This window comes from Sorex araneus, chromosome 1, assembly GCF_027595985.1.
Source record: "Sorex araneus isolate mSorAra2 chromosome 1, mSorAra2.pri, whole genome shotgun sequence".
NCBI classification, from domain to species: Eukaryota; Metazoa; Chordata; class Mammalia; order Eulipotyphla; family Soricidae; genus Sorex; species Sorex araneus.
In genome coordinates, this window is record NC_073302.1 from 238,561,518 (window position 1) to 238,588,970 (window position 27,453).

The 27,453-nt window shown below is 46.9% G+C and overlaps 1 protein-coding gene across 1 annotated transcript; it reads right to left on the reverse strand.

Annotated features, from left to right (window-relative positions):
• ALOX5AP (arachidonate 5-lipoxygenase activating protein) lies at window positions 1-27,453 on the reverse strand. Its single transcript, XM_004604545.3, has 5 exons — window positions 27,340-27,453; window positions 21,157-21,256; window positions 12,422-12,492; window positions 7,936-8,017; window positions 1-436 (listed from the first exon to the last, which is right to left on the reverse strand). Exons 1-5 carry the CDS (start codon window positions 27,407-27,409, stop codon window positions 274-276), a joined length of 486 nt encoding a protein of 161 aa, XP_004604602.1. The 5' UTR covers window positions 27,410-27,453; the 3' UTR covers window positions 1-273.

The following is a 27,453-nucleotide window of genomic DNA, read 5'->3' on the forward strand; positions in this document are numbered from 1 at the left end:
TTTTAGGAAACCACCAACCCGGTCATAATAAAGCAATGGGCGCCAAGAAAAGGCCAACATAGGTCTGCCTCACACCTCTGGGGCCACAGCTATGTTCAAGGAACCGAGCTGCTGTCTTCTTCCAGGAAAAGCAAGGTTAACTTCAGCTGGCAAGCCCAGATGGCCATTAGATTTACAGCTATCTAAAGGGACCTGCATCCTTGAGAGGATTGAGTTATGAGCATATCTAGGTATTGATTAGATGAGAGCAACAGCCCTGCATTCAGCAGAGAGTTAGGGAATGAGCAACAGAGGGGAGATGGTGGTGCTGATTGTCTTTATGTAGTTTTCAAAGTCACTTCCGAAAAAGAGGATGAGGTAGTAGTTGAAAATGCCAGCCACGGACATGAGGAACAGGAACAGAATGATGCGTTTCCCAAATATGTAGCCAGGTGTGCTGGAAAAAGAAGGAGAGAGAAAATTGTGGAAGCGGCACAAATGAAGCCAATTTAACAAAAAATGTTATCTCTGAGATACATGGGGTTTAAATTATAGCTCCTTCTACTCGAGAATGCACCATTTACTTCATATGAAGAATGAAAGTGTCTGAGCTATTATTAGTCACTGAACATATTTCAAAACCAGGCTACCCGAGCCTGGACCTCAAAACCCATCAAATCCAGGGCTTGGCTGTGGGACTTTACTATGAGCCACTCTTGCCCCCCCAGTTTCTCGAGGGCATCAGAGTGGCAGTTTCTACTGGGCACCAGGCATTCGGACTGGGTGTTTGGAACCCCATCGTCTCATTCAGATCCTCTGCAGCTGCTTCTCTGGAGGGGCGCCTGGAAGTGCTGCGCCGGCAGCTCTGTGTATAATGCGAGCCTGTAAGTACCTCCTGTGAGAAGCCATGGTTTAAATGAGCCAATAAGGCTGGTGAAAGCTAAAAGGTGCTCTGGCATCGGAGGTTGCAATCTATTCTCTCAAGGCTGCCGGAGAATAACTCATGTTCACACTAATGAGAGCTGCCCCCGCCCCCTACCCCCCCAGCAACGGGAGACAGGCTCTTAAGTGAACGGAGGGAGAAAGGCTTCACTACATTCATATTCTCCTCTGAAAACCTCTAAATCCTAAACTGCTTAGGCAGCTCATCAGCCGGGGTCAGGAGGCATTTCCCCAGTAATATGTGACCGCCTGGTGCACAGCACCCTTCCTCCCACCTCCTACAGAGCCCTCCTGTGAGCCAGGGTGGAGCCTGTGGCCAGCATCTGCAGCTCCAGCCTCTTTGCAAGGTCAGACAAAGGGCTCTTTGAGGCTGTTAGCAAACGCCAAGAGGAAAAGACCTTTTCTGCAAGGACAACCAGCTCAGCTAAGCGGGTGAACTAATGCTGCTGCATATAGTCTGTCTAGAAGCAGAATTTGGCTTCCACAAGGCTGACGGTCGACATCTGATCCCTTTGAGGGGAACTCCCAAAGCTCAGAATGTAACTCTGCAGGCTAGAGAGATTGAACAGCAGGTAGGGTGTTTGCCTTGCACGCAGCTCATCCAGGTTCAATTCCTGCATCCCATATGGACCCCGAGCGCCACCAGGAGTAATTCCTGAGTTCAGAGCCAGGAGTAACCCCGGAGTATTGCCAAGTTTAGAAATCAAGGATGATCAACAGGTAGCTCCACTGAACACAAAACACAGGAATGCATGTTCAGACCACAAGTACAACACCGTAATGCTCTTGCTTTATGGAGAGCTTGTGCCTCTGTCCTTGGCTTCCCGTCCACTGTCACACTCATGGAGTGAGACCTGCTAATCCTTGCAGGGAGAGATTCATCAAGGGTTAGGGGTAGAACCTGAACTGGGACCAGGCAAATTCCCAGGTTGATATTCTAACTGGAGGCACCTCAGAATGAGAGAGTGCTTGGAGACAGGTTCTTTAAAGAGTTAGTAAAAGGGAAATGAAGCCACAGGGGGGACCCTAATTCAATAGCTGCACACACACACACACACACACACACACACACACACATACATATATACACACAAAAGATAAGGTAAAGACACAGGGAGAAGAAAGCCAGATCCAAGTCAAGGGCAGAGATTGCAGAATAAAACAGGGCTGACACCTTTGTCTTGGACTCAGTCCCCAGAAATGAAAGGAAGTGCATCTCTGTGGCTTAAGCCACCCAGTCTGTGGCAGTTGATTGTGATGACCCTTGGGAATGAATACAGTTACCGGCTGATACTGGTAAGATAGGAAAAGAGCCCAAGAAAGAGCTATTCTTTAGCCAGAGGACAGTGGGTTTTGAGAATTTCAATTGGGAAAAGTCAAATCTAGAGGTGATTTAGTTATCTCGTGAATGAGATCACTGCATATGCTCATGACAGAAGCAAGACAAAGTGACTTGCAAAATTGTTTTAGAAGAGACTCAAGCTTAATCTGTAGAGGAGAATGAAAGAGCAGTGTGATAAAAAGAAAAATAGTGGGGTTCTTAAATCCAGTAAAGATTGCTTGAAGGACTCAAGATATAGCCCCCCCACACTCAAGTAAACAGACCCCTTAAGGGTCTAGAACTCCAGGCTCTGAAGGGTATGTGGAAAGGAAGTAAAGCAGAATCTGTCACCTGAAAGCAAAATGGGACTAGGGACACCCAGTTTAGGCCCTTCATTCAAGGTCTTTTTAAGTCTCAGTTTGGAAGTAGACAATGGTCCTGCAGCTGCAGCTGGTGCCTGCAGGTGAGACTCAAGTACTGTTGCTGAGAGCCTGAAATGCGGCAGAGAAAAGTAGTAGCATGGAACCATAGACTTGTGCTTCTGCAGAACTACATTTGGAACAAACAAGACCGCTCTCACTTGCTTCCTAAAGATGAATCCTTCATTCTCTCTGTGAGTGGTTGGGAAAGTCAGAACTCAAGTATTGAGCATCCATAGGGTTAAGTGTTTGATTATTATGACATGATCTGTTCTAAGAACCACCTGTGAGGTATTAGTGACCTATTTTCCAGATGGGGAAACTGAAAGCAGACAGACAGGGGGCAGGTCTGGGAAAGGTCACTAAGCAGAAAGAGGCAAAGTGGGGACTCATATGCCTCATATGCCTGTAACTAGGGGGCCTGCTCTTACCCACCTTGACTTTAGTAGGGCTCCATCAGATCATAGAGATTTTGGATTTAGTGTCCACCCAGGCATAAAAGCAATGTAGAAACCTAGCCCAGCTCTTCATGCCTGTGCTCTCTCTTGGACACAAATCTTGCTTGCTCCTCAAGCTCATATTCTTGTTCCCCCCCCCACACACACACACACACATCTTTCTAAGTAAGTTTTGTTCAATAAAAAATACCTTGCTTCCAGAACAAAACAAAACTACATAGAAACATAAAAAGAAAGGAGATATAGGCCAATTCTCATCTCCAATGTGCCTGGAATCTTCTAGAAAGAGCATTGTGCCATGGGAGGGAAAAACAGACCCAAGTGGCCTAAGTCCCAGCATCATGTCACAAAGGAGGGACCATCAACCCTCTCCTACCTAGCCCAAAAATGAGTACAACGTGAGCAGAAACAAGCTTAACACTCCATATGGAGTTTAAAATCCTGTCCTTTCTATAAAGAAATGTCACTTTCAATGTGGTGACTTTAAAGGCAATGAAAATCCTAATTTCTGTAAGAGGACCATATTGTCACCTTTCTTTGCCACTGTATCTCCAATAAATCAGATCCTCTACACCTTTTCTCCAACCACTGAATCATCCTCACAGGAAGGATATGAATAGTTTCCAATGAATCCAAAACTATGCAGCTTTCAAAATCAACATTGGGATCTTCCTGGGCCCCTGTCCTGAGGGTTCTGGGTGTGTCTCTCCAGGGTGGAGCCTGGGAATCTGTATTTTAATAAGCACTTCATTCATTTCTGGTACAATTACCTGGTGTGTTTCACTTTAAGAAACTCCAGCCTTGGTACTGATATTCTCACAAGAATGTCCCAAAGAAAGCATGTGCCTCTTCAGCGTGCTCAAATCACCCCATCATATATGCTTAAAGGGTGGTCCAGAGACTGAACTCTTGACCTTAAGACAAAAGTGGGTTGCATGGGTTCCATTCTTCTAAAATCTGTGCCCATTGTGACTTCTGTAGGATGATATTTTTGATCTTGGTCCACGTCATGGACTCTAGGGAGCATCCAGAATTCCTTCTAAGGACTGTCACACTTACTGTCATCCCTTCGGTGATTGTCTTGGTACCTTCATCCAAGAAGGTGGCTACTAATAATGAATGTTCAAAAATGGTTGCTGAGTGAATGAGTGTGTGAGCCAATGAGGAGGGGGGTCAGGGAAAGCTGAATTTCTGGGGCTCGAGGGTTGCCAGTCTTTGGTCCTCTCCACCACTGAGCTGCAAATACCAAGAGTTGTTCAGCAGGGACTGTGTGGAGAGTCAGGGTTCTGGGGGACAGGAAGTGGGGGCAGCCTAGTATCATCTGATGAAGGCAAATCGTTGTGTGGTTTAATGCCAACTACCTTGAGAAGGGTCCCAGGGAGCAGCTCAGAATGAATGGGAAAGAAGCTCAAACTCATTGCTAACTGCTACCTCGTTAATATGGACTAATGTGAAGGGTCAAGGAGAAGGTTAAAGGGCTAAAAAAAGAACCAGAAACTCCTAAAAAGGAGTAAAAAAGCTAAGTAAAAAGTGAAAAAAAAAGTAAAAAAAGCTAAGTAAAAACAGCTAAGACTTGGGCCGGAGCGATAGCACAGTGGGTTCGCCTTGCACGCAGCCGACCCGGGTTCAATCTCCGGCATCCCATATGGTCCCCCAAGCACCGCCAGGGTAATTCCTGAGTGCAAAGCAGGAGTAACCCCTGAGCATCGCTGGGTGCGACCCAAAAAGAAAAAAAAACAGCTAAGACTTGAGGGCTCTCAGGAGCCTGGAGGAAGGGGCTTCAGTGGGGACGAGAGAAGTGTCTTCCCTACAGCACCCCCAGCAGACAGGAAGCTCACTGTCACTCAGAAGGGGTGGGACAGGAGCAAGGAGGACTGGAGGCCCCAGAAGAGACTCTGGGGGTGGGTCTCAGTGAACAGTGTCTTCCCCAGAATTGAGTGAGGTGAAAAATAAAGCAGATTCTAAGGCCAAAGGCACCTGCTAAGTCTAAGTTTGATGCAACAGTGTGGGCAGGTGAGAAAGAAAGGAATCTACAACAAATAATTAGGACTCAGACAAGAGTTTGGCAAGTTTTTTCTAAAAGACACATCTGAGGGTCAGACAGATAGTACAGGTATTAAGATATTTGCACCCCATGGACTCTGGTTTGACCCCTGACAATATATATGGTCCCCCAAGCACCACCAGAGGTGATACCTGAGAGCAGAATCAGAACCAGGTGTGTCCCCCCCCACCCCCATCCCCCCCCAAAAAAAACCAAGAAAATAAAAAATAAAATAAAAGACACAGCTGAAAATTGCTTTGGACCTAAACATGAAGCACCTCCAACTTGTGTCCACCTAGCGTTTTATTTTAATCTAGATGAGAATTAAACATTTCACCTACTAAATGCAATTTGTATAGATGACATCTGCTCAGAAATATGTGTTTGAAAGTATAAAAAGGAATCAGAGAAAGGGCACTCAACAAGCCGAGAACATCTTTTGCATGCAGGAGACCTGGGTTTGATCCCCAGCAGTGCATGGTCCCCCAAACACCTTAGAGAGTAGCCCTAAGCATAACCAGCTGTGGACCAAAAACAAACGAACAAAAATGGTTTTTGAGGCCATATTTAGTCTAGGCAGGAAAGAGTATCTGATTGATTTAAAGTAAATGCCATAGGGCCAGAGGGATGATGGGGGTGGAGGGTGGAGTGGGGCAAGGCACTTGTCTGGCATGCAGCTGGTTGGATCCCCTGTACCACATGTGCCCCCCCACACACATAAACCCCACCAGGAAAAAACCCTGAATGCAGAGCTAGGAATAAGCCCTGAGCACCATCAGGTGTGGCCCTCAATACCAAGAAAGGAGAGAAAGAAATAAGGAAAGAAGAAAGAAAGAAAGAAAGAAAGAAAGAAAGAAAGAAAGAAAGAAAGAAAGAAAGAAAGAAAGAAAGAAAGAAAGAAAGAAAGAAAGAAAGAAAGAAAGAAAGAAAGAAAGAAAGAAAGAAAGAAAGAAAGAAAGAAAGGAGGGAGGGAGGGAGGGACGGAGGGAGGGAGGGAGGGAGGGAGGGAGGAAGGAAGGAAGGAAGGAAGGAAGGAAGGAAGGAAGGAAGGAAGGAAGGAAGGAAGGAAGGAAGGAAGGAAGGAAGGAAGGAAGGAAGGAAGGAAGGAAGGAAGGAAGGAAGGAAGGAAGGAAGGAAGGAAAGGAAAAAGTAAATGCCAGGGATTCAAGAATGAGGATGGTTAGAACCAATTCAGAGAGTGGGTTAAGGGGTTCAGGGTGGACCTCTTCTTATCATGATGGGGAAATTTAAGAGGTCACTACATTTACATTTTAATGGGGTCCAGGGAAGTTGAGCAGTTTAAGATTTTTCAGTCTATAGCCTAGTCCTTACTTCTACCAACTGATCACTCCTTGGGAACCTTTGAAATGAAAAATCTGTTGGCAAATAAGACAATTTTCTAAGCTTCACAGATTGGTTTAGAAATCAAGCCCCTTTCGTGGTCTTAGGAAGCAGTGGCAGAAGAGTATGATGACCCTGTCAAATCCCTGAGTCTCTAGGGGAGAGAGACACATCCAGCCCAAGAGAGCAGAACCCTTTATTTATTCTAATAAGAGACACTTGTCCTCTCCCCTCTTCACAACAGGAAACCAACTGGGACTAGTAGAATAGAGGCCCCCTGAGGTGGGAAAGAATAAAAATAACACTTAGGACTGTGTTGATAAGGCTAAGGGAGAAAGCAGAACTGTGGTTTCAGAGGAATTCAGAGCTTCAGGCAGTGAAGAGATTGTGGTGAGGACTCATTCTTCCCACTGCAGCTCACCATCTAACCCCCCCATTCAATGAGCTCAGGCCTCTGGGTCCCCTGATAGAGACCTGTCACTCCTGAAGGAAGCTATGGCAGGGAGCCCATTCTGGAAGAGAGTGATTGTAAAGGACAGCAAAGGATGTGAGACAAGGGAAAGGAAGAGGAGGGGGGGAAGGCTCCCCAGACCCTATCCTGATTCTGGAGTTTATTCGGTAAATTCAAAAGTCTAATCTCTGACAAACCAGAGGACACATTGGGATTGGAGCATATCTTCTGCATCATCATTTATTTACAAAATTCCAGCTTTTCAGGTCTGAAAAAATAGTCCAGCAGGCAGGGTCTTGCATGTGCCCAACCAGGATTCTCTCCCCAGCTGCACATGGGTCCCCTGAGCATCACCTAGTGTGATTCCTGAGCATGGATCCAGGAGTAAGCCCTGAGGACCTTTGGCTGTGCCCTTCCCCCATCCAAAACAATTCAGATTTCCCAGCTCAGGTGCAAGAACAGTGGAAGTGCTGCCTTGCTGTGGTGGTGGCCTTATGTGGTCTCCTTTCGTTCATCTCATTGCATCTTATTTTCTCAACTTTCTCTCTGCTTCTCCCCGGAAGATCTGTTACTCAAGGGAACTTATCACAAGGTGCAAGCCTTCATTCTCATTTCTCTAAGAAAACAATGAAAGGCTTCACTCACCAGAGACTGGGGGGTGGGAGGAAGCCAGACAGACCATTATTCGAGCCCCAGACTCTGCTGGGTGGGAGTGGAGGGTGTGGGGTTGCAAGGAAGGCGCAGAGCACAGAGGTAAAGCATCCTTTGTGAGCCCAGTGCTGTGTGCAGAGTTCGTTTAACAGGAAATCTAACCAAGTGCTCCTGCTACATTTTCAGAGCCTTCAAAGTTGAGGGAGGGAAGGGTGAGGAACCTGAGTCAGCCTTCACCTCCCACATTTTAGGTTGACTATTCAGGAACATTATTGTTCTTTGTGCTCAAACGTGTGAATCACTTTGGTTCTTCAAAACCAACAGCCTACCTCTGCGTCCTCTCACCAAGATAGCCAACAAAGTACTTCTGCCTCACGAACAAGTACATCAGTCCAGCAAAGGCAGCAGGTGCTAGGTGGAGAAAGGAAAATTTCCTTGTTACTTCAAGAGAAGCACAGACATGCGTAAAACAAAATGAACACCTGTAATGACACAATAACATGTGGGTGCAGAGGCGTTGGGTTCTGACAGGGATGCTGTTAACTCAGCATAAAATTTCAGACTGGAAGAAATCTCAGCCCCTTGACAAGAGTAAGGTGATTTTACTGTGCTAGTGTTAACCAACTCTTTTCATATCCACCTTCTAATTTGAAGCCTTTCAACTTGATCAGAATCGTGGTTTTTAGTTCCAGAAGTAAAGCTCAGGCTCAAGGGCCAAAGGGGTTTCTCTGAGGCTATCAGCTGGTGGAGTGGGAGATAGCTCTGTGGGCTGGAGCTCAGACTCTGCATGCAAGTGCCCCAGGTTTCAACCACCCCCCAGGAAAAGGAATGGTCCCCCAGCATCTCCTATAGAGACGCCCATGCACCTTCAGGTGTGCTCCCTGGCCCCTCCCAAAAGACTATCAGTGAGTGTTGGGGTAACGAGTTGAATTTTAAAGTTCTCCTATGGGATCAGAATGACAGTACAATGGATCTGCTACTTGCCTTGCATGACATGCATCTGGATTTAATCCTGGCAACATATATGGTCCCTCAGGTCCACCAGAAGTCATATCTCATCACAGAGCCAGACAAGGTGTGGTCCCAATTAATCAATCAATCAATTAATAAGTGTTCTCTAAAAAGTGTGCCTTCCCTTTCTGGGCCTATAGATAAGGCAATGCCAACTTTATCCAGAAAACTGAACAGTTGCTGCTTTTCTGAAAAGATCTCTAGAGAAGGGGAGTCTTTGGATTGGCATTCTATCCTTTGCATTCTACCCTTTGAGGACCTGCCATAAGCCTCACCCCAAGTAGCCCTATAAAATCCAAATGTCTCCAGCAGAGAGTAAGAAAATGCAGATTCACAGGGATTGCTTGTCTGGGGTTGGGGGGAGGGGTAGTGGGGAGGGGTAGTACTGTCAGGTGCTCAGTTGTGTATTGGGGGAAAAGATTAACTTCAAGTAGAGAATTAACCAGAAATTATGGTGAGGCAGAAACAGCCTCCTGCATTTAAAACTCCTGGCGCTCCTCAAGCACCAAATTAACTGCATTGACCACTGACAGTTACAAAGGACCCCAAGCACTTGGTGTACTCAGGTGCTCAACCCAGTCAGTGACCAGGCAGGAGTACTGAGTGACTGAGGCTCCAGGAAGGGCTGTTTTCCCAGTGTCGCCTCCCAGACTCAGAGCTCCCTGAGAACAGGGGTCTTTTGTTAGCCTTTGGCTCTATGATGACTTTCAGGAAAAATGAATGAGACCAGTCAGAGTGCTGTAGCAAGGGAGAGAGGCAATTTGACCAGGTTTGATTCCAAACCAAATCACCCCCAGCAGCACCATCAGCGGCAGCATTTATTGGACTTTATTGCTAAGTTCAACTACATGACATGGCCGTTTTGTGGGTCACGAATAAGGTTCCCTCTGATTTATGCCAAGCATCACATCCAGGGCTTTATGGACATTTATCTATTGGACAAGGCATGGTCCTGTCTCACGAATGAGGAAACTGAGGTTTAGGAATCTGAGTCACGGCCAGGTCACACTCCCTCCATGGGTCACTCAAGATTGTCATCATCGATTCCAATGGCCCCCTGAAATATTACTGTTAGGTATCAGAGATGTGGGAACAAACACACAAAAGACATGGCTCCTGGGGCCTAAACAAAAGTACAATGGGTAGGACATTTGCATTGCATGTGGATGACACAGGTTTGATTCCCAGCATCTCATAAGTTCCCCTGAGCTCACGGGGAGTGATCTCTGAGCATAGAGCCAGGAGTAAGTCCTGAATACCACTAAGTGCGCGTTTCCCCACCCCACCCCCAGCCCCGAAAATAGTGAAGTGACATCTGATTTCATCTTATTTTCTGAAAGTCATAAATGGTCACATTCTCATTTTGTCTTGGACAAAGTTTTCACTGGTTTGTGACATCCAGCTGGTGCTGCTCTGATTTACACCCCTCTTTCCATAAGAACTAAGGGGGGCTTGAACTGCAAGAGGTCATGGGTGGAAACAGGCATCATTTCCCCATATGTGGACTTGGGTCTTCTCTGGTGCCGTGTCATAGGCTCATACTCAGACACCAAGCCTGAAACAAACCACTGGTCTTTCTGAGATTTGGGTTTCTGCTCTGTAAACTGAAGGTTTTAGATTTGAACTAGAATGATCTCCCAGATTATTTACAGTTAAAAATTCTACTGGGGGTGGGCGGGGGGCACTAGAGCAATAGCACAGTGGGTAGAGCATTTGCCTTGCACGCGGCTGACCAGGCTTCGATTCCCAGCATCCCATATGGTCCCCCGAGCACTGCCAGGAGTAAATCCTGAGTGCATGAGCCAGGAGTAACCCCTGTGCAACGCCAGGTGTGACCCAAAAAGCAAAATATATATATATATATATGTACATATATATATATATATTCTACCAGGGGCCAGAGAGTTAGTATAGCAGACAGAGTGCAGGTTGCTCCCCTGCATCCCATACGGTACCCTGAGCACCACCAGGAGTAATTCCTGAACACAGAGCCAGAAATAACCCTGAGCTCTGCCAGGTATGGCCCCAGAAAAAAATGTTATCAGACTGGGACCAAAGAGATAGCACAGTGGGTAGGACATTTGCCTTGCATATGGCCAACCTGGGTTTGATTCCCAGCATTCTATATGGTCCCCGGAACACTATCAGGAGAGACTCCTAAGAGCAGAGCCAGGAGTAGTCCCTGAGCATCAACCCAAAATAAAAATTCCACTGGACTGGAGAGATAGCTCGAGTGATAGGACAACTGTCTTACATAGATGAGGCCCTGAATTTGATACTCAGCACCTCCCAATCCTCAGTATCACTGAGTGTAACCCTGGTGACCCCTTAGTGAGCCCCTGAACCTCTGTAGTTGTAAGCAGTTGAGCTGCCAGGCCCCCACTCCCGGGATCTGCCCCCAGCACCACTGGGTATGACCCATGTAAAAAAGTGCACAGTCTACATCAATAAGAAATGATGAACAGGATTTATGGACACTTTTGGTTCCTGGCAATGCCAATTTGTTTGGGTATAACATATATATTTTTCAGGGCTTTGAAATATCTTCAAACTTTCTCTGTATTTATCTAGCTGGAACAATGCTAGATTTGTCTCTATCAAGTGTCATCTCAGGCAGAAAAGACTCATTACTCCTAAGTATAAGCATAGTTCAACTTGATTTTTCAAGTAATGCCAGGCATGTTTCTTATTTAACTCAGAATAGAGAGCGGAAAATAAATCGCTAACTGACAGCCATGCGGAGCACACCAGGAGGCCACATGGCATCTCTGAAGTGGCTTCTGCTGCCTTTCCCCTCCGCTCTCCATCACTGCATCCTGTCTATCTCCTCATGGTGCTCTCGCTTCAGCAATTAGCTCTTGGTTCACTCGTTTGCTACGGTTCAGTGGCCCACAACAGTTGTGTGCCTCGCCACCGTCTCTTTCTCATTTATCACTGTGGACCCTGAAACAAATCTTGGCATACAGTAGGTATTTGATACCATAATAAAATAAGATGAAATTAGCAGAAAGGCCAGGATTTAGCTGGAAAGACCTGGGCTCTTATCCCTGATCCAGTTATTCACCAGCTGGGAACCAGACACCAGTTCCTTCTCTCTCTGAACTAAAGTGTCCCTCAAAGGCAATCCAAGGAAATGGTCCCTCCTCCACCTAGTTTAATGGGGCAATGAAGATGACAAGGGTGGGAGAGATCATTAGAGATTACGGATGGCCTTTCCACAGGTCCCCTGCTGGGCCACAAACTAGAAGCGACCAGCTTGTGCCCAGCTCCTGCCAAAACATATAGCTCATCCCGAGAGGGGACCCAAAAGCATGACTCTGGGTTCTCTTTCATCCCAAATCAACTCCAGGAGTTTCAACCCACCAAAGTCAAAACTGTGGGTTGCACAAAGGAGATGGAAACCAGCCGGTGGCTCTGTAGCCGGACCCAGAGAAAGACCACCACACAGGAAGCTGATTTGCAGAAGGGCCAACTGCCAGCAATGCCAGCATAGAGCCCCCGGGCGTGCTCAGTGATCACAGCCTTGTACCTGAGCACAGGCTGCTTAAGGATTCTGAGTCACCACCTCTCCTAGCCACCAGGGAAGAGGCATTAGCGATGCATTATAGGACTGCTCTGCTCAGTCACAGAGCCTTGCCTGAAACGTGGCCCCTTGAGGGTTGGGGGTGGGGGGGGGGGACACACCTCTCTGGGGCTCCACGAAGGGAGCTAGAGGTCAGGCAAAGTCTTTTCCAACAAAGGCATGCACTTGAACCTTCCCCGGAGGCTCATTTGAGAGAAAGAACAAAGGGAAGACTGACTTACCTTGACTGCAGAGTAACCCCGCACTCCAGAGCACTGCCAGGAAAGTGGGGTACGCATCCACACAGTTCTGGCTGTGGAAAAAGAAGGGAGTTCCAGAAAGGTCAGAAAACACCTTTATCACAGGGCAGTCGGGGGGAAAATGACCCAAATCCCCAAATGAATAATCACGATGGGGCAGGGCATGCAAACCCCATTCATAATTCTGCTCCTGTTGAACCACAGAGATGCCCCATCAGCAACAGACAGCGGAGGAGAGCAAACGCGCCCTCAGAATCCATTTGCTCCGGTCCTCGATGAAACTGATCAGAGACTCGGTTTCTTGATGTATTCGCCTTGGCAGGCTTCCTGCCCCTGGCTTGTGCCAAAGTGCTTCTTGGAATTGAAAAGTGAGCACTGCAGACAGCAGGGTGGTGGGAGAGGACAGGCACATGGAGCAGTCGGCTCTGGTAGCAGACACACAAGTCAGCACAGACACGCAGGCCAGGCTGAGCACACAGACTGCACTGTGTGGGCCAGATAGATCGTGCTGACTCCTGTAGGATCCCTGGCACCACATACAGTCCCCTGGGCATCACCAGGAGCCATTCCTGAGCACAGAGCCAGGAGTAATTTTTGAATACAGCTGAGTATGGCCCAATAACAAAACAAAAAATAAATTGTATTTTTTTTTTGGTGAAACTTTGACAAGATAAAGAAAAGAGGGCTGGAGAGATAGTGCAGTGGGCAGGGTATGCAACTTGCACATGGCCAACCCAAGTTCGGTCCCTGGCACCATATATGGTTCCCCCAAGACTCACCAGGAGTGATCCCTGAGCACAATGCCAGGAGTAAGCCCTGAGCAACGTTGGGTGTGCCACCCCCCCAAAAAAAATAAGCATTGGTGACTCAATAAAAAATTTAAAAAAAAAAATAAGCATTAAGAAACCAAGACCAAGGACAGGGAGGTGACTCAAAGAGGGGAGCTCGTGCTTTACCCACAGGAGACCTGGGTTCTCTTCCTAAGCATCACCAGGAGTGAGCTACAAACTGTAAAATGAAAAGAAATCAACACAGAAAAGAAACCAAGAGTCTGGTGCTCGCTTGGAGCCATGCAAAGGCAGGTGCTGGCTCAGGCCTCCCCAGCCCCAGGGAACTCTCACTTCACACCAGGTGTTGTGTCAAGGTTCTCACCCTTGACCTCCTCCGACTTCTCCACAGTCCTATAAGTACATGGGGACTGCATGCATTTTCTATGGTGAGAACAAGTAGCCAGGTGCTCATGGGCTCAGAGTAACACAAATTAGGGTCAAAGAGATAGTCCAGTAGGTAGGGCACTTGCCTGGCACACAGCTGACCCAGGTTTGATTCCCAGCACCTCATATGGCTCCCCAAGCACTGCCAGGAGTGAACCCCGAGCAAAGAGCTAAAACAAGCCCTGAGCTCAGTCGGGTGTACCTCCTTCCCCTTAAAACAAAACAAAAAATAAGAACCACAGGTTTGTAGTCTGGAGGCAGAAGTGTGAAATCAGCTCCAATCAATGTGCTACTATCACTTCAGTTCTTCTGGAAGCCCCAGGAAACAATCCATCTTCCGGTCTGTCCCACCTGGACTCCTTCCAAGCCCTGAACAGTGGCCAGTCATCTCTATCTTACCGCAGAAGCGCTCCAGCACTTGCCTCTCAGCCTCCTCCTTCCACTTTCAGGAAGCCCAGAGATCACACTGAACACTAAAGATAAACTCACATCAAGTCTCTTTCTCGAGGTGCAGTGACACCAGCAAATCAACCTGTACCTGCAGAGCCAGTGCATCAACAGCCTGATGGTGATTTTATACTTCCTGACACCCATAATTGCCACTGTGACTCCGGCTAGACCCCAACAACTCAGGACCAAGTTTCCTAAAAATTTAAATAGCCAAAACCATGCGATGTGGGAACCATGCCCACAAACCACCTCTAGCTCAGCCATACAAACTCATTTATTGGCCTTGCTTCAGAAACCCATAAGTAAATCTCAAAAGAGATCAAAAGCTCCAGTTAATCTCAGAGCCATGCAAGGCTGAACAGACCAGGGTAAATCACAGGGGGGCAGGTCAGTGTGGTGCTTTCCCAAGCAGAGCCCCCGCTTGCTTCCACAATCCAAAGTCACCGCCATGCTCCCAGCCGGACTCCACCTGGACGAACCTCATTGAGATATAATCTGCTGAAAATTTGGGTGGGCAGGTTTTGTGACTGAAGTCTCCAGGCTTTCTCAGGGTTGGGATGAGCTACATCCCCCTAACTCCCAGTACTTCTGGAAACCTCGACAGTCACATCCACACTCCACCCAGTTAAAAAGCTACTCCAACCTTATCTTCCTGATGAAATACTGAACATCTGGAATAAACATGAGGACCTGTTATGCCTGTTTTGCAAATCATAATGCATAAAAGGAGAGAGAGAAAAAAGAAAAGTGCCATCATAGAGGCAGGCTGCGGGGTGGGGGGAGAGTTGGGGATGGTGGGGGGGAACTGGGGACATTGGTGGTGGGAAATGTACATGGCAGAAGGATGGGCACTGGATCATTGTCTGGCTGAAACCCAATCATGAACAGCTTTGTAATGGTCTACCTCAAGGATATTCCATTTTTTAAAGTTTTAAATAAAATAAAATAATTCTGTGCTGTTCTCTTTCCAAGAAAAAAAATCTTTCTTTTTCTCAGCAACCTTCAATTCACATCCCCCCATCCTTCCTTGTCATGCAGCAGGATCTAATTCCTGCGGTTCATTATGAACATCCTGGGGGTTAGGGGAGCAGGAGGAGCACAATCTGTCTACCAAAATTTGTTCTCATGTTTTGCCTGAAAAAACTGAAGTTTGGAGAAACTGAAGAACTTGGCCAGGGTCACCAGGCTATGAAGTAGGACAGTCAGATTCCACACCATTGGTCAGTTTAATTCCAAAACCAGATTTATTACCTCTCTGACTATGTTAGATTAAATGCTGGGTGTCCTCATGGGGCACATACACTCTTGATCAGAACAATCAACAAGACCATTCATAGACAATCAGCCCAACTTGGAGGAGCAAAACAATAGATCAGAAAGTACTCAAGACTGGGATTTAGTCCCTGACCTGACATTAACCAGCCCTTAACTACTGGCCCAGCATTCTCTCTAGGCTTAAATTCTTCACCTGGTCACTAATGACTCTAAGATCCAGTCAACCTTGAGAGATAATGGGCTAATGTGGTCGGTTTCACTGGTATCAGAATTGACCATTACTGGTTAGAACCGCAAACATATCACACACACACACACACACACACACACACACACACACACACACACAATGCAGCCGTTACCCAAAACTCTCCAGTCAGGACCCTGGAAATCTACATTCTAGCAAGCCAGTCACCAGAAGTAATTCCTGAGTGCATGAGCCAGGAGTAACCCCTGTGCATCACCAGGTGTGACTCAAAAAGGAAAAAAAAGGAACTGCTTGAAAAATCAATGACAATCAAAGGTAAGAGACACTGTGTGCTGTCCTGCACATGGATCTGGGAGAGCAGAGCCCCCTCTTATAACAATCATGGATTTCTGGAAAATCCTCCTTTTTCCTAGTCTAATGGCCAGTCTGAATTCCACAGGACAGGGCCCTCACACGTGCACCATTTGGATGGGTGGTCACACATGTACTTGCCCAAGATCACATTGGCAGCCACAGTGTTTGTGGATCCCTTATGTTTGGGTGCTCTCTAAGGCTCACACCCTTTACTGTGGAACTTTCATACAGTAGGCTGTGCTATGGCTGGAAATCACTTGCAACCAAGGACCACAGACTGCAGAGATGCCAGGACTGTGTGGCTACCGGTGCACTGAGAATCGCACAAGCAGAGCCAATGGCCATATCCAGTAGTGAAGGGCTGGAGCAATAGTATGGTGGGTAGAGGGGCTGGGGCAATAGCACAGCAGGTGGGGCTTTTGTCTTGCACGTGGCCAACCTGGGGTTGATTCCCAGCATCCCATATGTTCCCCTGAGCACCGGCAGAAGTAATTCCTGAGTACAGAGCCAGGAATAAACCCTGTGCATCTCCGGATGTGACCCCAAAAAAGAATATATATATATATATGTATGTATATATATACATACATATACATGTATATAGTATAGTGGGTAGGGTATTTGTCTTGTAGCCAACCCTGGTTCCATCCCCAGTACTCTATACAGTTCCTCGAGCCTGCTTGGAGTGATGTCTGAGCTCAGAGCCAGGAGTAAGCTCTGAGCACTGCCAGGTGTAGCCCCCAAAACAACAGCAATAGTAATATATGCGGTACTAGGTATCCAACTCTCAGTCTCATACAAGGCACATAGTCTCCCACTAAACCATATCCCTAGCAAAATGTTGAAGTTTATTGTCCAAAGGATTTACTCACCAGAGAAAACTGCCCAGTGATTTTACATTGAATCAGCCATTCAATTATGCTAGCCTATGATCTCGAGTCACATGATCCTTGACTAAAACATCACCTGAAGTTGAATAATACTCTCCCAACTGTGGGGACATAGTCGCCTCCTCAGGATTTCTGGAATTCTCCCAGATTCTATTCTGCCCTAATTCTGGCTCAAGCCTATGCCTTCTCTCCACTGAGGATGTCTGCTGTGTATTCCCCCCAAAGTGCCATGTGCACGTGTCCCTGCACGACAAAGCCCCACTGCAGTACAGAATTCAGTCCTTCGATCAGTGCCAGGCATCCCATCAGCTGGGCACCACACAGCCCGTCTCTATTCCAAAGGGTGCATTTTATCACTGCCAATGGGAATGTGGGTTCTTTCCTCACTTTGCTGAGCCTCCATTTTATCCTCCATAGAGTTAGAGAAATTAGTAACTACTTCCCCAGATTGTTGCGAGAAGAAAATGAAATAAAGCAGAGGCTGACTCATAGTAAGAATTCAATATATGAATGCTATTATTGCTTCAATGTTTTTCTTCCTCTAAATCCCAATGGAAATGTCTTTCCTACTGACAAATTATTGTTATTGCAAATCTTCTTTTGTAAAGAGTTTTGTGCCATTTTTTCTGCAAAGCTAAACTGACAAACCCATTTTGGTTCTCAATCCTTGAAGCCTAACTGAGCTGCTAAGCTGATTTTGAGGCAATTTACCGTGCTATGTTCAATTCGATGCCCTGCATTGTCAATGTTTTTAGAGGGAAAAAAACTCCTTGTTACTTTACCTTTCATTTTTCTTCACCTTTTGGAATGTAGTAGAGAATTACTGAAATTAATTTTAGTTAAGCCTAATTTTAAGTAAGTAAATACCATAAAAGGGCACCAATACTAATCAACAAACTTAATGTATCTATCACCTTCAGATAATATGACAAGTGCTAACTGCTTAGAAGTGAGTCTAGAGTGGATTCTAGAGGTGGATGGGAGAAGGGACATGAGGATGATATTTTCCATAATGTGTTCTGTGAAGTGCTAAATCCTGGCTAGGCACCATAAAAGGAGGAGCTGGGGCTGGAGAATTGTATGGCAGGTAGGGCATTTGCCTTGCACGCAGCCAACCCAGGTTCAACCCCCGACATCCCATATGGTCCCCCAAGAATGGCCAGAAGTAATTCCTGAGTGGAGAGCCAGGCTTAACCCCAGAGCATTGCTGGGTGTGACTCAAGATGCAAAAAAGTTTTTAAAATGTAGGAGGCAAGGTCTACAGTTAGATTAGACCACCCTTTTTGGACCACCAAGAACCATTCTATCTCTTTGCACAGTAAGGTTCTTGTGCAAAATAAAATAAGTTTTGTTGTTTTGGGAAACTATGGGGTAATATAGCGGGTAAGGTGCTTACCTTCCACATCACTGACCCCATATTCAGTTCCCGGCATCCCATTTGATCCCCTGACCCTTCCAAGAGTGATTCTTGAGTTCAGAGCCAGGTGTAACCCCTGAGCATCGACAGGTGTGGCCCAAATACCAAAAAGAAAATAAAGTTCTGCTGTGCAGAACATGTTCTTTGACACACCTTTTAAGAGCACATGAAACAGAGCCAGAGAGATTGTACAGTGGGTAAGGTATTCACTTTGCATGTGACTGACCCTTGTACAATCTATTGCACCCCATATGGTCACCTGAGCTCCTCCTGGAGTGATCCCTGAGCACAGAACTTGTACTGCCAGATGTAGCCCCCAAACAAGCAAAATTTTATTTATTAGAATTCATGAGCTGGTCATCTAAAGAACACATTTTGCAGGGGAGGGGAAACAGCTTTCGATATTCAGCTCTTCTTTGCAACTTGCGCTTATACACTCAAGGGGCAGGATCTTGGGGCAGTCAACTGGAATGTTTCTCAAACAAGCAGACATTGCCACACTGACTGCTCTAGTCATGCTCACAGGCTGGGAGGAGGTTTGTGAACTCTGCTGCACACACACAGATAACGAGACAAGGTTTAGATTTCCTTTATCTCTCAGAGGAGATGGTGAGCTGGACCATAAACTGAGACCAAGTCTGAGCTACTGAGCCTGGCTGGCATGCCTGTTTTTCAACTGCCTCAACCTCTTGAAGTACTTGTTTACTGTCATAGTTTATGCTAAAATAAAATAGGCTCCAAGGCTGGAGAGATAAAACAGTGGATAAGAGTTTGCCTTGCACTTGGCTAACCGGGGTTTATAATAAACGGTCCCAAATTCCCGTCAGGAGAGACCCTGAGCACAAAAGCCAGGAATAAGCCCTGAGCACTGACAAGTATGGACAAAAAAAAATATTGGCACCAGGCTTCTCATCCACCCACACCATTTATCTTTTATGCTGTGTTTCCTTTATAGTTATTGTTGCTAAACATTCATGATCCCACACCCCATCAACCAAAAGCTTTCATCATGCCAGTCTATGGCAGGAGTGGGCTCATATAAATTATGGGCCCAGATTATTCTCAATCTGTGCCTTATAAACGAGTGATGCTTCATCTCTTATGTTTCAGATAACTAGACCAAATCCATGCTCTTTTCTTGTATCTTCACAGCTCTTCCTGCCTGCCTCTTGGTGCTTTGGGAGAAATTCTTGACTAAATGGCTAACAAATGAGCCCTCTGGACTAACAAACAATGCCCTTCCTAGAAGCCTCCTAACCGAGGCAAGCCAACCAGCTTGCCAGCTTGGCCAGCCAGCAGCTGCCTACTGCATTCCTGGTTCAGCCCCTTGGTAACCAGCCACAACACATGGAGCATTGTTAGCTGCATCAGGGAGGAAGTCGTTTTAGTAGCAGAACCTCAGCAGTGTCTGGGTGACTCACAGAAGTCCTCTGGTCACCTGTCTCTAGCATCTTCCTGCCCATGCTTCTCTGTCCCTTCTTAGGCCTTCAACCTTAAGAAAAATGTAGGTTGTGGAAACTGGGCTGCAGTGCTCCCCCAGTTGGGACCCCCAGACTGCAATAACCCCACCCAGACTGCTCCCATTAGCTCCTTCTGACTCAGGAAATCCACACCCCCCTCTTTCAAATGACACAGCACAACCAGCAACAAAGGCCCTTCCGCAATTTGAAGACTGGCACCTGGGTAGTGCCACATCATGTCTTCTAAGGAACAGAGATTGCTCCGTTTCCTGGGGCAAATGACAGAAACCAGCTGGCCTGGCCTGTTCCTCCACAACCAGCAGGTCTCAGAGCCTCCTGTTGATTCCATGTGAATTCTCAGCCCTGAATCTGCCCATGCCATTATTGCTCTCTTTAAAGTGTGTGTTTCTGGCAGCCATGATTCCCCCTGTGGAAAGATCTCTGGGGATCCCAGAATTGCCTCCCAGTGGCTAGTTGGCCTTGGTTAGGTCACAGAAAATCTTTTGCTTTCTGAAGGCCTCCATGTTCCAGGCACAGGAAAGCACAGAGCTGATAGAGGCACGAGCCCACCATTCTTCAGGGACAGTGATGTAGGACAGGGACTCAGGCACAAGCCTTGCATGGGGCTGACCCCAGTTCATCCCTGGCCCCACATAGGGTCCCCTGAGCACCTAAGAGTAGGGAGTCAGTGTTGATCACAGTTGGGTGGGCCTTCCCTCCAAAAAAAAAATATTGATGCATTCTGCAGAAAAGAAGACTGTTTCTTGGAACAAGCCCCCTGAGAGTTTGCCTGCCAAACGGCACCTTCATGGCACCATCACTGCAGCAGCATGTCCTGTGAAAGTAAAGGAGGACAGGGAGCACTTCTGTTCTTTCTCTTCTAGGTAGGGTTGCTCAAGGAACCTGCTACCTGATGAAAATGATGAAACGTCCGGCTGTCCCCGAAAATGCTGGCCAGTTCGTGAAGACTGTTGGGTAATTGGTTCCCTCCTTCACTTAAGTGACAGGTGTCTGGACCAATGAAAAGGGGTGGGGACTGTGGCTATCACATGTCCCCAACCCAAACAACTCTCCCCACTTCCTTTCTTTTCCATTTGTGTGGACCACACCCAACAGTGCTCAGGGGGCACAGGCCACTCCTAGACAATGCTGGAGCGGGGTGCATGTAGCAGGGGGCCTACAGAGTGTGGGGGCATGCCATGCTGAGTCAAACTCAGGTCTGATTTACACAAGGCATATGTTCTGCCATGTGAGCTCTGGCCCTAGTTCCACTCCTTGGAACATTTACATAGAGCCCGTCCTGGAGCCTAATTCAAGGTACTCTGGAAGACCCGCCCACCTAGCATGAACCATGCTGGACCAGAGAGACATGCAGCCTCTTGGATGGGTTTCAGTCCAGTGGTGGACCCCATGCTCTTGTCAGTTGTATCAGGGTTTGCAATTACTCACTTGGCAGTGTAGACCCTCTCAAAGGCAAGTGTCCCCGTCCTCTGGAAGCTTCGCCCGTTCTGGGTCCGGCTTTCATGCTCCACCTTATGGGCAAAGAACCCTGCCAGAGGGAAAGGTTTGGATTTGGTTTATCATGGGTACATGCGTGAGCTGGGACCTCTATTATTTTACTAGAAAGTTCAGCAGCTTTCTAACCTCCCAAACATCCCTAACTATGCTCCAACAAATATCCTTTAGGGGAAAATCTATATATTCAGCAGCTACTCTCTGATAATCCCCATAGGGAATAAGACACCGCCCCCAGCCCTTTACTTTCAAGGGTCTGCCAGCCCGAGGAAATAGATAAATGGATGAAGGAAACCACACACTGCTGAAAGGCCTTGGCTCGCTGGGACTGAGCGAGAACTCATCTCTGGAGAGTCAAAGGCAACCACATATGCTGTGGTTGGGAGGAATTCTAGAGGACATGAGTGGCATGAAGGAGAAAATCAGATGGAGAAGGCAGGAGACATCATCAGAGGAAGCAAGGAACAAAATCAGTGGGAAAAGGTGGAGGCCCACTTGCATCACCCCATTCCAGGAAAATGCAATGTCACAGGGACAGGGTCTAGGGTTCAGCGTGTCAAATGTATAATGGCAGACATGGGAGGCATGAAAAGCGAAGACCTGGAGCACTCAAAAAACCTGTGTTCTGGTGAGGAAAGCAAAGACAGGCTAGCACCTGCAGGAAACAAAGTCCGTAGAGGAAAGTGTGCTGTGGTTTGGCAGGTGTGGCTGGTGGCTGCCCCTTTGGGCAGGAATTGTTCTTAGTGTGGGGGCAGGGGGAAGAGCCAGACCAGGGCAGAGGATGGAGGAGACTGGCTGGAGTGAGGGCGGGGGTGACACACAGCGTCAAAGCGGGTATCTACAAAGCATCAAAGGGGAGTGAGGTTCTCTCTTCTCCATCCTCTCTGGCTTTATTTCTTTAACTCTATTTCCAAAGTTAAAGTGAGTTGAAAGTGTGGTTGTCGGGGACCCACCCTTGGGGTTCCTTTGCATCAGCTTCATGTCACCCTCTCAACTGTCAACTGCACCTATGATTAAAGTTCTTCCTGGATTTCTTTTCAGCCAAAGTAACTTCCTTCACTTAGGAGATGTCCAATTTGATGTCATCGCACCAAACCAGCTTACAGGAAGGGGTCACCCCATAGGCTCTCTGGGAGGCACAAGACAGGGTTTCCTTGCGGCCTCCACACCCTGCACAGTGGGACTTGCAGACAAGGGTACTGGGGTTCAGGCAGTCTAATAACTTTCTCAGACTTATGTCACTGGGCACCAAGATTCAAATCCAGTTGACCATGCAAGCATGTATTTCTTCTCTGACTCACCATGCAAGGGCTCAATCTGCTACACAGGATTTGGGAAAGCACCTGTCTGCTTTGAATATATTTTTCTTTGTTCAGTTTTGGGGCCACACTGAGAGGTGCTCAGGACTTATTCCTGATTCTTGCCCAGGAATCACTCCTAGCAATGACAGGGGACCATTGGGATATCAGGGATTGAACCCAGGCTGGTCACATGCAAGGCAAGTGCTCTATCTGCTGTACTATCACTCCAGCCCCTCTGAATATCTCTTCTGACAGTGAGGGCAAGATTCTGATCCTTGCTTTTCCAGAACCCAAGGTGACATCCTCTGCCTCAATATATGTAAACAGGATACTGAGAAGAATATCTGGGGTAACTTTTATAGCCAGCAGCCCAGCTTGGCCCTGTTTCTCTAAGCCTGCCTTTCTTCTTCCGCTCTCTGCTCAGTAACCTCCTTCCTCTTTTTCAAAACGTACATAGCCTTGCCCCCTCCTCTGTGGGATCGTTTCATCAGTTTGCCCATTTCCTGAACCTCGATCTCTTTTTTGCCTCCTCTATCCCCTAAAAGATACTCAACTCTCTCCTACCCTTCAGACAAGACAAAACCCAAACCTGTCCTCAGTACAACATTCCACTAGGGGTGATTTCTTTCTTCTAAGTTGAACTTGGCAGAGTTGTACTTCCTCAGACCCCTCTGGTCCCCTTGGCCACTGACTCTTGTTACAAAAACAGTGCATGCAGAAATTGTTGACACGTGTATCCTGGCAAACTTCAAACATCAGATCAAACCAGAGAGAAAGAGAGGCATGCAATGAGAGACAAGTCCACATCTACCACATGCGAGGCCCTGCTGGCCACTTCCCCTGTATTATCTCATGCAGAATCTTCAAATATCACATAGCAATGTCATGAATAACTCCACCTATAACTTCATGAAACTCTAGTCCAGAAATATAAAATTGCCTTTTTAGGATGGAATATAAAGATTTTGAAATGTTCATAGCCCCGGAGTTAAATGTGAGTTTCCAGGGTGATACAAGTACTCAAAGGACTAACTCATGCATGGATTACTTTAACAGAATTTGTGAGTAGGTTTCAGAAATGGTTTCCCTCCACAGAAAGAATCAATTTATATCTTCGAATAAAGGAAGACCTCACCCTTGACCCAAGGTTCTAGAAACCAATTCAGACGAGGAGTATTTGCTTGGAGAAGGAAGATCACACTGACTTGGTAACACCAAAGCAGCAGATCTGGTCTAGATCCTTCCAGCAGGAGTAGGGCTGCTGCAGAGAAGTCAGTGAAAACACTTCCTGAGTAGTGAGTGCTTGAATGAACAAATTTGAGGCACTCCTTGTTGTATAAGCATACTCTGAAATATGTTTGCACCCACTACTAGCTGTGGAATAATCCACCATTATTCTCATCACACCTGGATTATCTGTGAAACTGGAATCATAGTAGATGTTTCTGAGAATGCAAGGATTAAGTAAACTAGTACTGTGTCCAGCATGAGCACTGTTCTTGGCACAAAGCAAACTCTCATTATACCCAATGATGGGAAGGAGAGCTCAGTGGGGTATGAAAGCCCCCAAAACCCCAACCCTGGAGAACCCAGGAAGAAGCTCTTGAAAGTGGTATAAATTTGGTGCCTGTACTTCACAGGTACAGAACTTTACAAGTCCATGATTCTATTTTTATTTTTTATATAAAGAGCAGATATTTAATATTATTATTGTTTTCATTTGGAGGGGGGCGTGACACTTGCCGTGCTCAAGGCTAACTCCTGGCTCTGCACTCAGAGATCATTCCTGGCAGGCTCAGGGAACCATATGTGGTACCAAGGATTGAACCCTGGTTGGCTGTGTGCAAGGCAAGCACGCTCCCTACTGTACTATCACTCCAACCCCTGTGATTCTAGTTTCAGAGCCCAGCCCAGTCCAGGTTGCTGTGAGATCTCCCAGATGGTGGGAGCAGATTTCTTTGTGGGCATATAGTTGGAAGGGGGATACTAGCAATCGCCAGGAGGGCAGGTACTAGCAACCTGCCCTCAGTGGGTAGGTTCAGTCTTGTTTCCTTCCTTGTTATTATAATCCTCACCATTACTTCTTCCTGTGGGACCATAGGGTCTCTCTTCTGGGCTTCAGATGAGGAAAGAAACTGAGAAGGTTGCCTCCTGTAGAGGAGAGAGGATGCTAATTCCCACCACCTTCCTTATAACGCAAAGTACTAAAAAAAGAGTCTCCTGCACCTCGTCCCTCTGCTCCTCAGGCAGGCTTCACACCCTTTGCCCTTCACCATCCTAATTAGTTTGGTTTCCTGCAGAAATCACTGTCTCTAAATCTGTGTTGCCCAGGTTTGCTTCACCTCAGAACAGCTGGCATCTTGGCAGAGAAGCCGGGCTCCCTGGCTACCAATCCTAGGACATGCTTCTCTGGCTCCTTGGAAAGATGGTCTTGTGCTGATCCAGTTAAGGATCCTGGGCAGGAGAGATTTTCAACTTTTCTGCCTTTCCTGATCTTTGTTGGGCTGGATCAGGCTGGAACAAGGCCGCAGATTGACAAGAGCTTGATGTCTAAAGAATGTTTGTGAGGCAGAGGAGGAATTTCCAGCAGGTGGGCCTGCTTCTAGCTTCTCCCCAGTGGAAATGAGGCTCATAAGCACTTAACCAAGACCACAGCACCCAGACTCCTGTGGACAAGGCCTTATTTGTTTGGGGACAAAGACAAAGTGTCATGGTGCCTGGCAGCAACATGCAAATATGTCCTTAAACTAACAAAAAGGGCTAGGAGTAGCATTTGGGGAGATAAGAGGTGGTGGGGTGGGGAGAAAAATATGGGTAGTTTTGCGTATTTTCTGAACTCTTCAAAGTTGATCTGCAGTGATAACCTCAGAGTTAATTAAAATAGCAGAGAAGCTTCCTGCTTCTCTAGCCTGCTTATCTTCTCCCACTGCATCTTATTTACTGCTACACCTACTGTACCTGCCAACACAGACTGCAACAGAGCGGGGTCCCCAGACATGTGCACAAATTAAATAAGATACCTGCCTGCTGATTTCCCAGGCACGGGGAGTCCAGGCATAGAAAGAGCAAAGCTCGGGGCTGGAGCAATAGCACAGTGGGTAGGACGTTTGCCTTGCACGCGGCCGACCCGGGTTCGATTCCCAGCATCCCATATGGTCCCCCAAGCACTGCCAGGAGTGATTCCTTAGTGCAGAACCAGGAGTAACCCCTGAGCATCGCTGGGTGTGACCCAAAAGGAAAAAAAAAAAAAAAAAAAAAAGAAAGAGCAAAGCTTGAGGAAATGGCAGTCTAAAGCAGTCCTTTGTTCATCTGCAGTTCCAGTGCATGTGATCTTGTAGGAAAATGTTGCGTCAGAAAGTTCCAGAATGATAGTTCAGCAGGGAGGGTGCTTGCCTACACATGGGCAACATGGGTTCGGTCCCTGGCATCCCATGTGGTATCCCAAGCCCCATCAGGAGTGATCCATGAGTTCAGAGCCAGCACTAACCCCTGAGCACATCCAGGCATGGTACATAAAAGAAAGCTCAAAGCGTTCTTCCAGATGAGGGAACCTACTCAGAGCTCAGTTGGGCTAGCCTGAAGTACAGAGGTTGGCAGAAAGCTTTATGCTATGCCTAAATCACCAGTCTCTGCTCATGTGTGTGCATGTGATGTGTGTGTGTGCGTGTGTGTGTGTGTGTGTGTGCGTGTGTGTCTGTGTGTGTGTGAAGGGGGATAGCAGAATATCCCAAGTTGATTACATGCTCAACTTTCCAAAGTGGGACTGTATGTAAACATTCCACATTCCACTGAGTTATAGCAGCTGCCCTTAGTAGTTACCTTTTTTTAAAAATTCCTCTTAATAAACTGCAATATATGAAGCTACTGAAGAAGGCTATAAAAATAATCTGAAGTAATCAGAATTCAGAGGTTTAGGAGAAATTCTTATACAGTTGTCCCCTTTTCAGTTATGGCGACCTTGCTTGGTTCTTTAAAGTAATTTTTTTAACAAGTTCATGAAAATATAGACCTCAAACAAGAAAATCCTCCCTTGCTCTCCTTATGGATATGCCGCATATTTTTAAAAAACTTCCATGCTTTTTAAAACCTGCATAGAGTGGAGTGGAGGATTATAACAAATATATTTCATGGCCAAAGCCATAGTAGAGGGCGTGGGGTACTTACCTTGCACACAGCTGACTCCAGTTTAATCCCCAGCACTGCATATGACCCCTGAACCCCACAAGAAGTGATCCCTGAGCACAGAGCTAGGGTTAAGCCCCGAATACTGCCAGGTGACCCCCAGAAGCAAACAAATGAGGGAAAAATACATTTCTTTAAGAAGAGAGCAATTTATAGGTAAAACAATAAGGTGATTTTTCTCCTTACCCCCTATCCAATGTACTTTCTTTTCAGCCTGCAAAGCAGGTGATCCTGGCTCCATGGAGTTAAGCCCAGCATCAGAATGAACATATCATTTGTCTTTCTAGGCCTCCTGCCTTCCACCCACCCCTGCAGTGGCATTCATTAAAAACTAAAATGCTGGGTGCAGACATGTCAGCAGGGTTGGGGGAAGTCTGCAGGTGGCTACCCCAGGGTCTGCCAACATGATTAGTCACCCCATCAAAGTGAAAGCCCAGGAAAGAAAAGGCCAAGTCTACACCAAGGTGCACACACTCCTCCCTCTATGCTCAAGTAAAAAAGAAAAAGAAAGCAAATACAGATAAGGCAAAAGCGCTTACACAGAGAAAGAGAACTGCAAATATCAGGCCTGGGACACTATGAGCTGACCCAAATGGCCCTTGAGTTCCTCAAGGGTAGGAGCTCCCTTACTTACCATTCTGGACCACGCTGATGAGAGTGACAATGGCCAACAGGACAATGTTGCCCACAGTTTCTTGATCCATGTTTGTCTCAGGCTCCGCAGAGAGATCTGTTCCAGCTGGGGGAC